Genomic DNA, 15,987 nt, shown 5'->3' with positions numbered 1-15,987 from the left:
GGACATTGTTTTTTGTGTTTTTTTCAAATACCAATATAATTAAGTGGCTAATGTACATTATAGAAAGTAGAAACAAAAAAAAAACATTACAAAGCATCACATGGCTCGCTCTGTGTTCGTTACTCCTGGAAATGGGATAAAGTATGCCGCGGTCTTAAAATATCCGAAAAAATCATATTTTTCGGATTTATCTTATGGTAAACGTTAGTAAAGTTCAATAACAGTACAGACTCTACTAAAAATATTAAAAAACAAATTATTGGATCGCATTGTATGTCACTGATATAAGTGAAATCTCACAATACCCAATAAGTTTATAGGTCACATGTTGGCCTCCTTGTAGTGTAATTTGAACAGTTCATACCCATACAATCTCTAATTAGACCTCATTAATTCATTTAAAAAATTGATAACCTAAAGCCTGCACTTGAATTTGTCTCAAATATCCGTAAATGTAGAATCATTTTACAAAGATATCGATATCACAATTAATGTTCATACACTATCTTGCATTCAAATAAATAAGTTAACAACTTCTAATCTACATAATATAAAATATTATCTAATGTTTGTTATACAGCGTGATTTTCATGATTAAAATAAAAGTTAAAATAATAAACATAATAAGACTATGAAAATTGAAATCCGGTGAAGAGGGGATGGATATTAAAGATAAAATTCCAAACAGAATTGCTAATATTAGGAGTGGTTGTAGAGAATCATTACCCCAATACAGAAGTCGCGTGAGAGGTTCTATAACTTTGGAATAATTAATTTGCTAGCTCTATCACGCGTATCTGACTTCTTTAACGTACGTTCCTATATAAAAAGTAGCCTAAAATCATATAGCACTCAAGAATAATGTAACTTAATTTCAGTGATATTTTTTTTCTCATATCTCCGCCAAGTGGCTTCACTGCACCTGATGTTCGGCGAAGTAAAGCGTTGCAAAAGATTCAGGCATCCCCAGACGGTCGGCACAATCATGGCGGCCTGCATAATAGCTTCTTCACGCTCCGCTTTAAGGACCTCGAGTTATAGGACGGAAGGAACTTGTATGCTGGCAAACCATTCCATTGCTTCAATCATAGAATGGAATCCGTACTTGTGTCAGTAATTATTAGTTGTAATTACCCATACACCTGACAAACATACAATACTCTTTGTGGTTTTACAATATCTTTTATTTATTTGACTGCCTTAGTGGCGTAGTATTGCGTGCGTACGACTTCTATTATATGCTATCCGGTTCGAATTTCAGGTCGAAGTGATATCTTAGTTTTGGGCTTTACTGCTCATTATTAGCTCGTAGTCTAAAATTAGTATACGATATGGCTTTAGGCTCGAACCCTGTGACGTCATAGGATACACTCGGTGTAAAGTTGGTGCACAAGTTGCACCTTTGCCTAGCTCTTCGGGGATAAAGGGTTTTAGTACTTTACTTATTTTTTTATATTTAAATATGCCACGCTGAACATTGAATTACAAAGCACTGTGTATCATATTATTACTTCGCATAGCGCATAGAATGCCATGACGTCGATACTCTGTGATATTAAGGTCTCGTGATACCCTGTAACTAATTAGAATAGGGTATCTAAACAATTACTTCCGTTCCTATAGGGCATTAATTATCCAGTAACCCAGGACTCTCGCTATTAGCAAGCAAAGTATAGGGCAATTACTCATACTACTAGTTACCAGTTATTTAGTAAAGTTAGGGATTACTTGTATCAGTTCAATTTATTTTTGTATTTTTATGTTAATATTTACTCATCTTTGATTTCCGATCTTGAAGAAAACCTCTTTATAATATACCTATAGGTACATATTTTTATAACAAACTAGCTTCTGCCCGCAGCTTCGCCCGCGTGGATTTCGGGTTTCAAAAATGGAGAAGGTGCTCAATTTGTCGGGATGTTTTTTTTTATTTATGGTGGTATGCAGGTGGTCCGATTGTCCGGTCAGGGTCTGATGATGGGATCCTGGTGAAATCGAAGGAACTTTTAACCATTAAGGTTGCACACGAAATGACGGAAGCTTAAAAATGGAGTAACTTCTCCCGTTTTCCCAACATTTTCCATCACTGCTATGCTCCTATTAATTGTAGCGTGATGAAAAGTATACTATAACCAGCTCAGGAGTATGAAAAATAATTGTACCAAGTTAAGTTAAAATCCGTCGAGTAGTTTTTGTTTCTATAACGGTTATACAGACAGACAGACAAAAATTTTACTAATTGCATTTTTGGCATCAGTATCGATCCCTAATCACCCCCAGTTATTTTGGAAATATATTTCATGTACAGAATTGACCTCTCTACAGATTTATTATAAGTATAGATATGCAAAAGTAGCTCAAAAATTGTCCATAACGAAAACATGCATTTTAAAGTAAAACAAAAGAAATAATATCGTGAAGCCAACCAAATAACTAATGATATATTAAATTTTGTGACTGTTCAATTTAGTCGGGTCCGCGATATCACTTTTGTTGAGTTTCAGAACGCGACATTACATTATTATATTCTGTGCTCCAACGCACACTGCTTTGATGTTAGGAACACACCTACATTGCTTAGACAACAGTGAACTTTTATACAATAGCAAAAAGCTCAAATTGACTCTACGTATTAGTTAGAAAACGTTTGTATGGGAAATAGAAAAATGCTGTTTTGAGGATTTTCCCGGCAATTATTCGAATTTTTCTCACCTTTTAAACCTTCCCTAGACCTCCACGAATAATTCAAGACCAAGATAAGATAAATCCGTTCAGCCGTTCTCGAGTTTTAGCGAGACTAACGAACAGCAATTCATTTTTATATATATAGATTCAGCAAGATAACGATACAATAATAAAATGACAACTACGCTACACTACGATTCTTTACAATGTAAAAAATGACGCCATCTAGTTTAAAATGTAGTAACTAAGTGTTGATTAACGCATAATAATAACAATAAAATGCGGAAATCATTTTTTTCTGAGTTAAAAATTTTAGGTGTGGTTCAAGAATGACGTTTCGTTCATTCAAAAGTATTGCCACATAACTTTATTTTACTACATTTGAGGAGTGAAAAACTATTTTTATCATGTGCATTATACACTGTTTCATAATAGTCTATGCTGTTAAATATTCTTTATACCTCGCAAATAAGGACATATTCAATATTCCAGGCTAAGTAAGTAAGCGCTTAAGTATAATTTATAATACAAATATTTTACAGCCGACGAGCCGATACGCAATAAACTCAAACAGATCCATAGTAATTATAAAAAAACGAAATTACATTTTAAAATATGAACACTAATAGAACTATAGTTTTCCGAAACTATAGTAAAACTACCACACAAACTATAAATTAACTACGTTCCAATAATAAGGTAATTTTAAATATTTTATTGGCAACATTAATCATCCACCTGCGTTTTCATCTGAGGTTTTCATTCGGTCCAATTGACAATCATTCAACCGACGAATAACTTGAGTTTTGTTGTGAAGGTGTGGCATTATTTGTGTGAAAAATGCTGTTTAATAATAGAAGAATTTTAACGCTAATATTATTTATGATAAGCTCCGGTAAGTTAGAAATATCTACAAAAACTACTTGCATACGTAATTTCATTTTAAATATGGCGATGTTTTGAACAATGGGACACACTAAATTCGTTGAAAAACTGGTGTTTTTACTATTTACTTTGAACAAAATTTTATAAACTGTATTAATAACTTATATTCGAAGTCTTTGGAAGCGTTTTAGGCAATTGTAATTTATTACTTAGTATATTTACCTACATAGATACTACGTCGGTTAACGAAAAATAAATATACTTTCCACTTCACTTTACACGGCTGTTTTATTCAAATTCATTATATTCTTTATGGAATACTAGGAACATGTATTTATTATAAAATCAAAAATTATAACGTACTTGTTATTAATCAAAAATATTATATATAAAACGCCGTTTGCCCTAGCACCGGCCGCGTCTATAGCATTAGGGTGTAATGTCTTCTATTAGTGAAAGAATTTTCAAAATCATATACCAGTTCCAGAGATACCGCGTTCAAACATACTCTTCAGCTCTATACATTAGTATAAAGTGAAATCTATAAATACGTAACAATTTAGGATCATCTATCGCAAGGTGAAAATATCCTAATGAACACTCCTGTATAATTGTTCCAGCTTATGCTCAGCGGACGCCCACAATATCTCACATTACCCAGGAACAGATCCGAGATATCGGCAGTCAAGTGGACTTGGACTGTTCAGTACACTATGCTCAAGATTTCCCCGTTGTATGGGTTAGTATTTTATTCAGGACAATTTTTATTGTGTATTTTGGATTAAATTCTATGTCCTGTTAGTAGTAGATACGAAGACAGTACGGTTTGACTCCAGGGCTGTCTCGGGTTCAATCCAAGGTCGGGCAATATGATATTAAGTATTTCTATTTTATATCAGCCTGGAATTGTGATATTGTGATGGTGATAGACGCCTATCACATCACAGGACGTAATGTACACTGCTGAAAGTGTGTGCACAAGTTGAGCCTTTGCCTGTCCCTTCGAGTTTAAAGGTCTTGATTGTGTGTATTAATTTTGAAAATTACATCAATTAAGCTGTAGGTATATTAGATAACATTAGATAAGATTGTCTCTTATATTGAAAGAGGGAGGCAAAAGCAAATTTTCTCTCATTCCATTATTAGTATATTTTAAGTACATTCAATGTTAATCCAATAAATAATAGAAACTAATGCTTATAAATTCTTAATTCACTACTTGAAACCATTGTGTATTTCCATTTTGTTATTTAGTAACAAGATATTGTACATATGTATTTTTATGACTCAGTTTTATCATAAACAAACACATTGTTTACAGTAGTTCTCAACATCAAAGTTCATTATGCAAAAGTTTTATATAAATATTCAAACTGATAAAGGCCTATACAGATGTCATTGTCTTGTCCATATAATGTGAATAATATATTGTATTGTGTTACTGTTCCAGAAAAGGGAAGGCTTACTTGCTTAAATCTATTTTGTTCTAAACAGGGTCAATGGTAACCCAGGTCTTTGCCCTTATAACTAACTAATAATAGCAAAAATTGGGGAAAAAAATGTAGTTTGCTAGATGTAATTATAGAAATTATAGATAGGCTGGAATTTGGTACATGAGTAGACCTGTCCTGTATTATCACATAGGCTACCTAATATCCCATGATATATTATTTATGATGTTGATCACTTTTAGAATCTATAATATGAGCCAATAAGGATTAAGATTGTTTGACATGCTTACAAGTGATTATTATTGCAATTTATCTGCATTAAGGAAATGTTACTGGAATTGTTACTTGAAATTGGTTTTTAAGTATTTGATTCTGAGAATCTTGTCATTTATAAAATAGTAATTTTTAAGTGTTTATAAAAATATATATTTTCCTACCATTTTTTCCACTTGCAGACACTATTAACTTCCTCAAGAAACACGTCAGTACCTCACCATAGAACATTCAACTATTAAAATTAATTGTATGTTATTTTGTATTGAACAGTGATACATATGTTAATTATACTGGAATAACTGCTGTTTGTTACATTTTTACAGTCCAACTACTGAATGGGCTTTGATTAAATTTGTCCTAAGGCAACTTTACTTATGCGAAAAAACTATCATTCTTAAAATAGCATTTTATTAATGGTATAGAACTTGGCCAAATTTGATTATATTTGTGCCTTTTCTCTGGCCTTAAGGCTGGTTTACTTTGTCATTGAGTATGCAACTCCACCCGTGTGAAAAAGTTTTTCCGGGATAAATATTTTCCCATAAAAAGTAGCCTATAGCACACAGGAGTAATGTAGTTGCCTATTAGTGAAAAAAAATCAAAATCGGTTTAGTAGTTCGTGAGGTTAGCGCGTTCAATTTTAGCTTTATTACATTAGTACAAATAATTTGCGAATTCATTAAACAGTTGTAATTTGCTGCCGTTTTTATTATTACATATTATAGAATATCTTGAATTTACTTGCATAATAAATTCGTATATAACTCGAACGTCTCCGGAGGATTCGCTCGTCAAGTAATGAATCTAGCAAACAACATTTCCTCCATGGACATTGCGTAACCACAATTGGCGCAAATTGTAATAAAGTTTATGTTCAAGAATAGATGTTGCGTCATCTGCATTATAAAAAACTCAATATACTTATACTGACTTTATGGTCTAGGTGGATACATGGTTTTTAAATTAAGGAGACTGGGTTTATCAGTAAAGTTATTACTAAAATTCGAAACAATCATTTTCTATAACGACAATACGTAGAATCAGAAGGTGTAGATTGTATAGAATAGCCATCAATAATATTTACGAAATGAGATGCATTAAATATCTACTTTACAATTGTGAAATCTAATTTTGTATTTTTCTGAGAATTTGACGAAATTAAACTAAATATGAGTCAATGACATGAAATAGCGACAAAAAATGTGATTTTAATATATTTTCCTGCTTTTCTGCAAGGTAACGTTTTCCTTATTTCAAAGGTGGTTTTTAATTCTCTATTACAGATTAAAATCTATAATGGCAACCGCAGATCCCTGGTAGTGATATTTTAGAAAATAGTTTTCGCATTAAGTAAATTTTAGGGAGTGGCTGTAAATGCCCACGTCGAAATTATAATACATCAACTTCGGCTCACAGTTCCGCTCGTGTATATGTTTCCAGTTAAAAGCAGCCTATAATAATACTCGGATATGTTTCTGAACAATCCGTTATCATCATTAAAAACATCAGAAACGATGCAATACTCACAGAAATTAGCGCGTACAAAACTGTAACAAAAAATGACTCCACCGCACCTGATGGTAAGTGGAGTGGGTTCTAATAAAAGTCGACGAATGAGAGATGATTACCCCTCGGCAGTCGACACAATAATGCCGGCCTGTTGAACCGGTACCACCCGTTTTGCCTCGGAACGCGACGCATTTACTTATCGCTATCCGGGCAGATATAAAATATATCCTATCACCAGCTACATTTCATATATATTCCTTTTTTTTAGGTAAAATATGACCGTGTGAAGACAATCGATTCCATGCCAATCTCCAGCAATGCCAACCTGATCATCAAGGACTCGAGGTTCTCTTTGAGATACGATGACGCCACAGCCACTTACACGCTATCGGTGAGTTGCTATCATATATATATTATCTATAGGTTACATACAGTATTCAACACGTGTTCGACTGAGAACTACCTACTGTTTAAACGTGTTAAGGCAGATTGTATGTTGGGTTTTGTGGTACTTTCGGAGGGCAATTAAAATAATTTTAAATTCTCTGTCTCTTAAACGTGCAAGGCAAAGTCGCCCTTCTGTGCTTGATGGTGATTTAGGATCGATAGTGTTTTATTGACATTTCAAATCGCGATCACTTAAAGAAAGTTTTTAATGTATCAGTCGTCTAATTTGGATAGTGGTTTATGTTTGTATTCCACCACAGCCTGCGATTGACTCCTGTGTTGAGATCTCGTTCAATTTTCTGATCGGTAAATATGTTGGCTTTCCTGCTCTTTTTCGGAATCTGGCAACGTGCCTTCTAAAATGTAATAGACCTACCACCCATGAAACTTTTCTAAGATAACGAAGTATGTGTATGATAAGAGCCTACCCCTGAAAAACAAAACCGTAGAACAGGCGTGATGTTATTCTTCCCCAGATCAAAGACATCCAAGAGAACGACGCGGGCTGGTACCAGTGCCAGGTGTTGCTGTCAATCAGCAACAAGATCACGGCGGAGGTGGAGCTGCAGGTGCGCCGCCCGCCGATCATCTCCGACAACTCCACTCGGTCCGTGGTCGCTAGCGAAATGGAGAGTGAGTGTACAATATTAATTACTTGGTAAAAATAAAACACCTGTATATAGAAATTAAGCGTCCGTCTCGTCAACGGCTGAGTGAGTGTTCTTCGAAATCTGTGGTGGCTTTAACTAACGCGTAGCTCTGGTAGCAAGCAACCGTAGCAACACCCCTTGTGGTGCAAAAAAAAAACACTGACGCCGAAGCCCTGGACGTATAAAAAAAAAGCTTTCCGATTCCAACAGTTACATGGGTAAGATGCTAAAAAGAGGTCTTCTAAGGCACCGTGCAATGTCCCTGTGCTGTTCGAAATCTTAAGTCCTACACAGTTTCCCGTGATTGGAAGACGCCTAAACGTTATTTTGGACATGCTTTGTTGGTGTGTCAAATATTATACAAATTCGTTTAGCGTATTCTACATTTACATGTAGAATATAATCATAACACATTCACAATTTTTTGCGTTTATTGCATAAGTATGAATAAAATTGTATTTTGTTGCGGAACAAAGGATTTGCCATTGAATTATACAAATATTTCTAGAGGTGAGATGGAACTACTGTTATGTTTATAGTAAATGGGTGGTTATGTCTAAGACTTTGTTTCCAGGTGTTCAAATGGAATGCTACGCCGGTGGTTTCCCGCCGCCGAAGATCTCGTGGCGTCGTGAGAACAACGCTATATTGCCTACCGGGGGTTCGATTTACAGGTAAGTACTATACTTATATACAGATGTTAGGGACAAGGGAAGATTATTGCTAAATATAATGTAATAAAAGTCAAAAAATATGCCCATCGATAAAACCGTCAATTGCTCTTCTATAATCTTTGTTTTTTTTTTTGTGTTTATACACGTACTTATTTTCTAATGTACAATAAGGTATTAATATATAAATAAATCAATTATTATTGTGCTTACTTTCTAACAGAAAATCCTACTCCTACTACTCTTATTAAAACCCCGTGAAAAACATCACCTGTACCCACACTTTTTAATATTGACGTAATTTTTTTTACTAATTCGCTTGTGAATTATATTACTAAGCTGTATCAAAATTATGTGGTAATTGAATTTTTTATATTAGCAATTTTAGTCAGGACCTTTGACACGACATTTTTTACTTTAAAACATGTGGGTATTTTGGATACTAATTATTATATTTTAAATTGTTCTCAGTAATCCTCCACTTGACTCTCAAAAGGTTGCAAATAAAAGTTCAGAAGTGGTTAATTCCTTAATCTATATTGCTCACATACATGAAATTACTTAATTTTATGTGTACGCGTACTTTATGTCTACGGTTATGTGGACTAAGGTGGTGCGTGACGGGAAACGACTAACGAATGCTGGCGACTGCTCTCCCGCGCAGCTACAAGATGTAAATTCAGCAAAATACAAATTCTATGAAATACATACAGTGTGTCCCTACAAATATTTGTCCATTTATAACATTTAATAATAATAATATCCAGCCCTGTATTATATACTTGCCCACTGCTGAGCACGGGCCTCCTCTACTACTGAGAGGGATTAGGCCTTAGTCCACCACGCTGTAGTGCGGATTGGTAGACTTCACACACCTTCGAAATTCCTATAGAGAACTCCTCAGATGTGCAGGTTTCCTCACGATGTTTTCCTTCACCGTTAAAGCGAACGATAAATTCACAAAGAATACACACATGATTTTTAGAAAAGTCAGAGGTGTGTGCCTTTGGGATTTGAACCTGCGGACATTCGTCTCGGCAGTCCGTTCCACACCCAACTAGGCTATCGCCGCTTTTATTACATTTATTATAAATAAATTCCGTGATCAGGGGCAACATTCTGAAGATCGCGGCGGTGCACAAGGGCGACCGCGGCACGTACTACTGCGTGGCCGAGAACGGCGTCGGCAAGGGAGCGCGCAGGAACATCAACCTCGAGGTGGAGTTCGCGCCCGTCATCACCGTGCCGCGCCCCAGACTGTCGCAGGTACAGTCAGCCACGAAAGCTGAACTAATTCTAAATTTCAAATCGCCTTTACACTTGTGTCCTTATCATCATCATCATCAGCTACAGTTCTTAACAACAATCTTCTGTATTTAAGTAAACTTGCAGCAAGCTCTTCTATATTTAAGTAAACTTGCAACCGCCAGGGAATTTTATCGTGTAAACAGTCACGGTGAACTGGTTTCTGCAATTTTGATGGTTGCAGTACTTGCGCCAAGTTGTATGTTTTTTTTTGTACAAGCAAGGGAAAGTGACCCCACTGTACCCGATGGTATATGGAAAAGGGTTCAAAAGATTATCGAACGAGGAGAGATGATTACCCCTCGGTAGTCGACAAAATAAGGGACCGGCCTATGCTTGATTTTGTACATTATTCTATATTTAATGGTTTATAATACGAAAAAGAAACACTCCGGCGAAAACTGCATAAAAATTGGTTAAAAAATGAGCGAGCAATTCATATTTAAAATATTGAAGTGTGCAGAAGTGGGCGCGATGTGGGGATATCGCTTCATCTCTTTCTTTCGCACGCGTCGTAATTCCCAATGACGTCACATGTGGATATTTTGTCTCTTTTCTGTTTCTTGTTAATTACCTCTTCCACCGAAATTCAAAGATTTATAACTTGTTGATTTTTTACCGGATTTTAATAATTCCTTCTGTGTTATAATTTATATTATGTAAATATTTGATAATAGTAAAGAACAAAAATGAGTCCGGTACCCTATTATGTCGGCCTGTTGGAAGCGGATATATACGGGCTGATCCCGGAACGCGACACACTTGGGCCACTATAGGGTTTTAACACCTTGTGTATAGGGGTCGTTATTCGGGCGGATATAAAATATATCCTACCACCAGCAATGCAACTATTAAAGTATTGCCACCAGTGCTAACACCGACAGAAGTTCTTCCGCAACACATTGCTAGTTTAAACTTAACATAACTAGAAAGATAAATAATAAATTAACTATTTTTGATCATATTCGCTTACAAACGTAATTGTTCCCAGGCTCTGCAATACGACATGGATCTAGAGTGTCACGTGGAGGCGTACCCTCCGCCGGCGATCACGTGGCTCAAAGACGAACTGCAACTCTCCAACAACCAACATTACAGGTGATTTGTTATACTAGCTTTTTCCTGCGGCTCTGTCCGCGTAAAATAATTTTCCCGGGATAAAAATTGCCTATAGCATTTAGGAGTAATGTAGATTCCAATTTCTAAAAAAAAAATCAAAATTAGTTAAGTAGTCCCCGAGATGAGTGTGTTCAAACTCTTCAGTTGTAGATTTACGCTTATTAGGAAGTCGGTCTAATAATGCCAAAAAAATTGATTATGAATGATATTGGACTAGCTAGCCAGTGAATCACCTGTTAAGGAATTGATTACCATTATTTGTAAATACTCTTACTAGAAGCATAATGGACGGCTTTAGGTAACGCGTGGTTCCACAGAGAAACACTCCTCGATTTTAACAATTTCATATGGAAAGAGCTTGGTTGTTTGTTAAACAAAAGGCCCTCAAATGAGTTACTGGGAAGCCCTCTGTTTAGTACAAAACCCTGGCAATTGCGCAACCTCTTGTCCTAAAACTGCCACTGGCCATGAAACCATCAGATTATCACTTTAAATCGGTTTACCACGACCACGATTCATACTGACCTTCATCTATTTGTATACCTCATTACTATATATTTCTATAACTTCCATTGTATTCCAGGATCTCACATTTCGCGACGGCCGACGAGTTCACGGACACGACCCTGCGCGTGATCACGATAGAGAAGCGTCAGTTCGGCATGTTCACTTGCACCGCTCAGAACAAGCTCGGCTCGGCGGAGGGACACGTCGAGTTGACAGGTAAGGATATCATGATATTACTGCTGAAGGTTTTATACAATATCAATATAGCTGGCTGATATATGTCATTGTAGTTTCTATAACGAAAAATAACAAGAAAATGGTGTTACTGATATACATTCGATGTAGCGTAAACTCTGCTACTAGTAAATAAACTATTCAGTTGATAAATTTTAAGGGTGTTATTACTCTGCTACATATCCCATTCTTAACAATTACAACTTTCATATAATGGGAAAAAATACAATTGTAGATTGATATACTGGGATGTATATCATTATTTTATGTACATGGCAAAATAGCCCCTCTGCACCTGATGGTAAGTAGAGTGTGGTCAAGTAGAATGTTGACTGATGAGAGGATTACCCCTCGGCAGTCGATACAATTATGCCGCCCTGGTGTTACCGAAAATACACAGGCTCATCCCAGACATTCACCTCGGCGGTCCGTTCTACACATATACTCGACTTCAATCACCGAAAGGGTAAAAGAGAGAGTAGAAATACCCAATATCACTTTGCCCAATTCGATTGAATGTATGTCACCGAGACAGTCTGTATGTTAAAATATATTTTACACTAAATGGTACAATAATACTGGTATGACACCGGGATGGATTAGTGTTTGGAAATTTGTTTACAAGCTAGTAAACAAATATGCTCTAAATAATTTTATAAGAATATGGTAGATCAGCCTTCGCTTCGTATGTTTTTTTTTTACAGCTATTCGCATGTTCTTTTAAAGACTTTAGTCTGGCGCAGACAATAGACTAACTTTGAACCTTATACAGGTTGTTGTCAAATAACGGTATCAAGAATAACTCAAAAACAATAAAAATAAATAACTTCCCAATTCATTGTTTTTTTTTTTTTTATAAACAATCATTCCTGTTCTATAAACGAAAAGAAAATATGCATCTAGAAGCTAGATATGATTATGGATGTCAATTATTTATATTCACGGTTTTAATAGTGTCTATTCTAAATAAGCTATAAACGATCCACTGTTGAGTTATAATTGATACCTTCTTTTTGCAACACCTGTATACAGTTTGGTTCAAACATTATGTCGACCAACGCGTTGTTTGCGTCCCTCAATGATCGCCAGATTGTATTTGTCTTGGAAACTGGCTGACTCCAAAACGGGACGCGCAGCGAACCGATATGACAGATTTCTATATACGGCTTCAAATAGTCAAGTACAGAATACTAGCTAACATATTATATAGCTTATTTTAGATTTGGCACATATTTTCGCTGCGTACAGTCAGCCTCAAATGAATGTAGACGCGAATAAAGATGAATATACGGATCATCTTCCTGATGTTCCATATATCCTGATCTTCCTGGGTAATTAGTGGTAGGTCTCTCATATGTGAGAGTCCGCCTGAGTACGTACCACCGCAATGTCTATTTCTGCCGCCAAGCAGCAGTGTGTAGTCACTGTTGTGTTCCAGTTTGAAGGACATTGTAGCCAGTGTAACTACTGGACATAATGAGACTTGACATCTCGCGTCTCAGGATGGCGAGCGCAGTAGAATACCAAACAATACTTTGGATGTTTTGACCATCCAACATCTCGAATACTAATTCAAAGTGTTGATGGTGTTTCTACTATTTATGGGCGGTCGTATCGCTTACCATCAGGCGAACGGCAAGCTCGTCTCGTCATTCAAAGCAATAAAAAAAACACATTCATTTGGGGTTTGCAATACTTTTTGGCATGTTTTTGAATGCATGTGTGTTTGTCCCGTAGAGTCGATTATACCAGTGTGCCCGCCGGCCTGCGGTCAAGTGAGGTATGGAGGAGCGGCGGCCATCTCGCCCAGCGAAATGACAATTGCGGTGTTATTGGGAGCGTACATCGTCAACGTGTTTAGGAGGTAAGTAGTTTACAGGAGGAACTACGTTACTGTTTATGTTCTACGGTAGTATACCATTAGGCGAGATAGTTGCTCGTTACATCTGCGGTCTTTTTTTGTAGTACTTTTCTTGATAATATGCATGACTTTTTGTATAGTAGCATGGCAGTTTTAGTCAAATAGTTATATCACATTTTTAATTTGCAAATGCATTATATGTACAAAATATAAACAAAAAGATGGTGATAAATTCGCTTCCCCGTTAGAAATTGTCTATGTTTATTTCGAAGGGACTTTCTACGCGTAAACGAATAATTAATGCCAAGTTTTTATTTCAGAATCGTCAATTCCCGATATTAATTACCCGGGCTTAAGGCCCGATCCCCTGGTGTATGGAGGCGCGAAGAATTTAAAACCTATGCATATCATCGTATTTTATGCAATTCTGATCTTTATATATCTGTAAATTTGGGTTTTATTTCTATGCCAATGAATTTATTTGTCAAAATGCATTTTAAAGTCTGTTAAGTTCAATTAAAATTAATTCATTATGCTTTTAAAAAGAATTGTAATATTTTTTGTTTAATTTCGTCGTGAATTTCTACAATTTTATTCTTTGATTATTTGTTTATCAAAAATATTTAAAAAATGTTTTTTTCATGATTTGTAGAAACAAATATATTTTTCATGATGAAATATTCTTATTTCATCATGAAAAATATATTTTTTTTTTATGATTTCTTAAAACATCAGCTGTATTTAACAAATAACAGCAAATATTTTAAAACAGGCAGCTTATTGTCCTCATAATATATTTGTGGGTATCAATAATTGGAATTGGACCTCAGGCCATTATACTCGTCAAAATCGGCCTACAAGTCTGTTATTTGTGGACATAACAGTTTTATGAACTAGATTCTAATAAAAAACACAGTCTAAGTATCGATCAGGTATATTAAGGTAAAAATTAAACTAAATGGAAAGTAAAATGAAAAAGCAACTATGACCCTTGAGATATTTTTTTTTTTCATTGATACATGGTTTGTAGATGCCATTGGGAACAGTGTCTTTGCTAAGATAAAAAAATATTGACAGATTATATATATTACCCGCAAAAGAAAGAAACTACAACAAAAAAGTAAAAAAAAATCTTCGGCTGTGTTTTTTTTAGTTAAAATGAAAAAATCGGTTGTAATCAAAGAACTGAAATGTTAACATCATAAAAAAATGTACAAATTTTTACAAAAAAAAAAAGTTTTGTAGAGTGAAATTTAAAAAAATGTAGTACTTTTAAGAATCGTAAATAGCGTTTTGTACCTGCCCTATATGAGAATAGATGTTTAGAGCCAGCACGGATAGAGGGCGTGGCAAATAATTCGACATCAATCGAAATCCAACCTTATGTCTTTTCTATATGGTTAATAATTTATATAGCTGAGTATAAGCATTGTAACCATCGTATCGCGTAGCTGAAGTTATACAATCCCGTATGTGTAGGTATTAGTCGTATGACAGTGACTATAAGGTCGATTTTCAATTGACATCGCTAAATACCTTCTCAGCCATACCGTCCGTCTGCGCTGGCCCTTAGAACTAATTTAGACAGATTTTATTATACAATGGCAGATTTGAACGTAGATTTTTCGAGTAATTTTTGTATTTTTATAAATTATTGTCACACTAGTTGATTGCTATGCGATAGACCAAGCTACGTCGAGCGATGCTCTTTGAGATAAAAAAAATGGAAGGTAATGTGTATTGGCAGCAATTTTAATCAAAGAAAGATCAAATTGTGCAATTCTAAAGTACAGGACTGCCATAGTAGCCTACGTATGTGTGTCGCCGGGATCAGCTTGTGTATCCGGTTCCAACAAGCCGGCATAATTATGGCGACTGTCGAGGGGTAATCATTTCTCGTCAGTCGTCATTCTATTGGACTTACTTACAAGCAAGTATATGGGTCACTTTGTTGTGCACATACAAAAATATATATAATATACATGGTATAATTTGCTTTAAACGTAGCATGAACTAGTGTGACATTCACCTAATATAGTGTTCCCGTTTTTACCATCGCAATAAATATTATAGCTTTATTAACTTTGTAACTGTTTAAAATTGTTATATTTATACTTTACACGTATAGCATAATTGTTCACAAAAATAGATGGACAAATTCAGAGTTTCAAGATACAAAAAAAAATTGTATTCTTAAAAAGAAAATTTCGAAAGGTTTATACATAACTAACTTTTATAACGGGATAAAGTTTTCCGTTATAAAAGTGACGCTATGTATAGAAAAGACAGCTCTCAAGAGGAATCAATTTACCTCGTTATTGCAAACATTTTTTATTGATGATCCGCTTCTATTGGTCATAGCATGATGATATACAGCCTATAGCGTG

The 15,987-nt window shown here is 35.3% G+C and overlaps 1 protein-coding gene across 1 annotated transcript; it reads left to right on the top strand.

Annotated features, from left to right (window-relative positions):
- The first annotated feature begins 3,418 nt into the window (after positions 1–3,418).
- LOC115446354 (lachesin) lies at positions 3,419–15,714 on the top strand. Its single transcript, XM_030172974.2, has 10 exons — positions 3,419–3,580; positions 4,191–4,309; positions 7,075–7,197; positions 7,730–7,886; positions 8,478–8,577; positions 9,684–9,840; positions 10,871–10,977; positions 11,582–11,721; positions 13,477–13,603; positions 13,921–15,714. Exons 1-10 carry the CDS (start codon positions 3,526–3,528, stop codon positions 13,940–13,942), a joined length of 1,107 nt encoding a protein of 368 aa, XP_030028834.1. The 5' UTR covers positions 3,419–3,525; the 3' UTR covers positions 13,943–15,714.
- Positions 15,715–15,987: the final 273 nt, after the last annotated feature.

This window comes from Manduca sexta, chromosome 28 (assembly GCF_014839805.1).
Source record: "Manduca sexta isolate Smith_Timp_Sample1 chromosome 28, JHU_Msex_v1.0, whole genome shotgun sequence".
Lineage (NCBI taxonomy): Eukaryota > Metazoa > Arthropoda > Insecta > Lepidoptera > Sphingidae > Manduca > Manduca sexta.
This window is presented reverse-complemented; position numbering and strand designations above follow the sequence as displayed.

Bases quoted from the DNA above. Each gene is read 5' to 3' on its own strand.
- LOC115446354 (XM_030172974.2), top strand. From the start codon at position 3,526: ATGCTGTTTAATAATAGAAGAATTTTAACGCTAATATTATTTATGATA. The intron at 4,310-7,074 runs GTTAGTATTTTA...CCTTTTTTTTAG, and splicing joins AAGATTTCCCCGTTGTATGG to GTAAAATATGACCGTGTGAA. The intron at 7,198-7,729 runs GTGAGTTGCTAT...ATTCTTCCCCAG, and splicing joins CAGCCACTTACACGCTATCG to ATCAAAGACATCCAAGAGAA.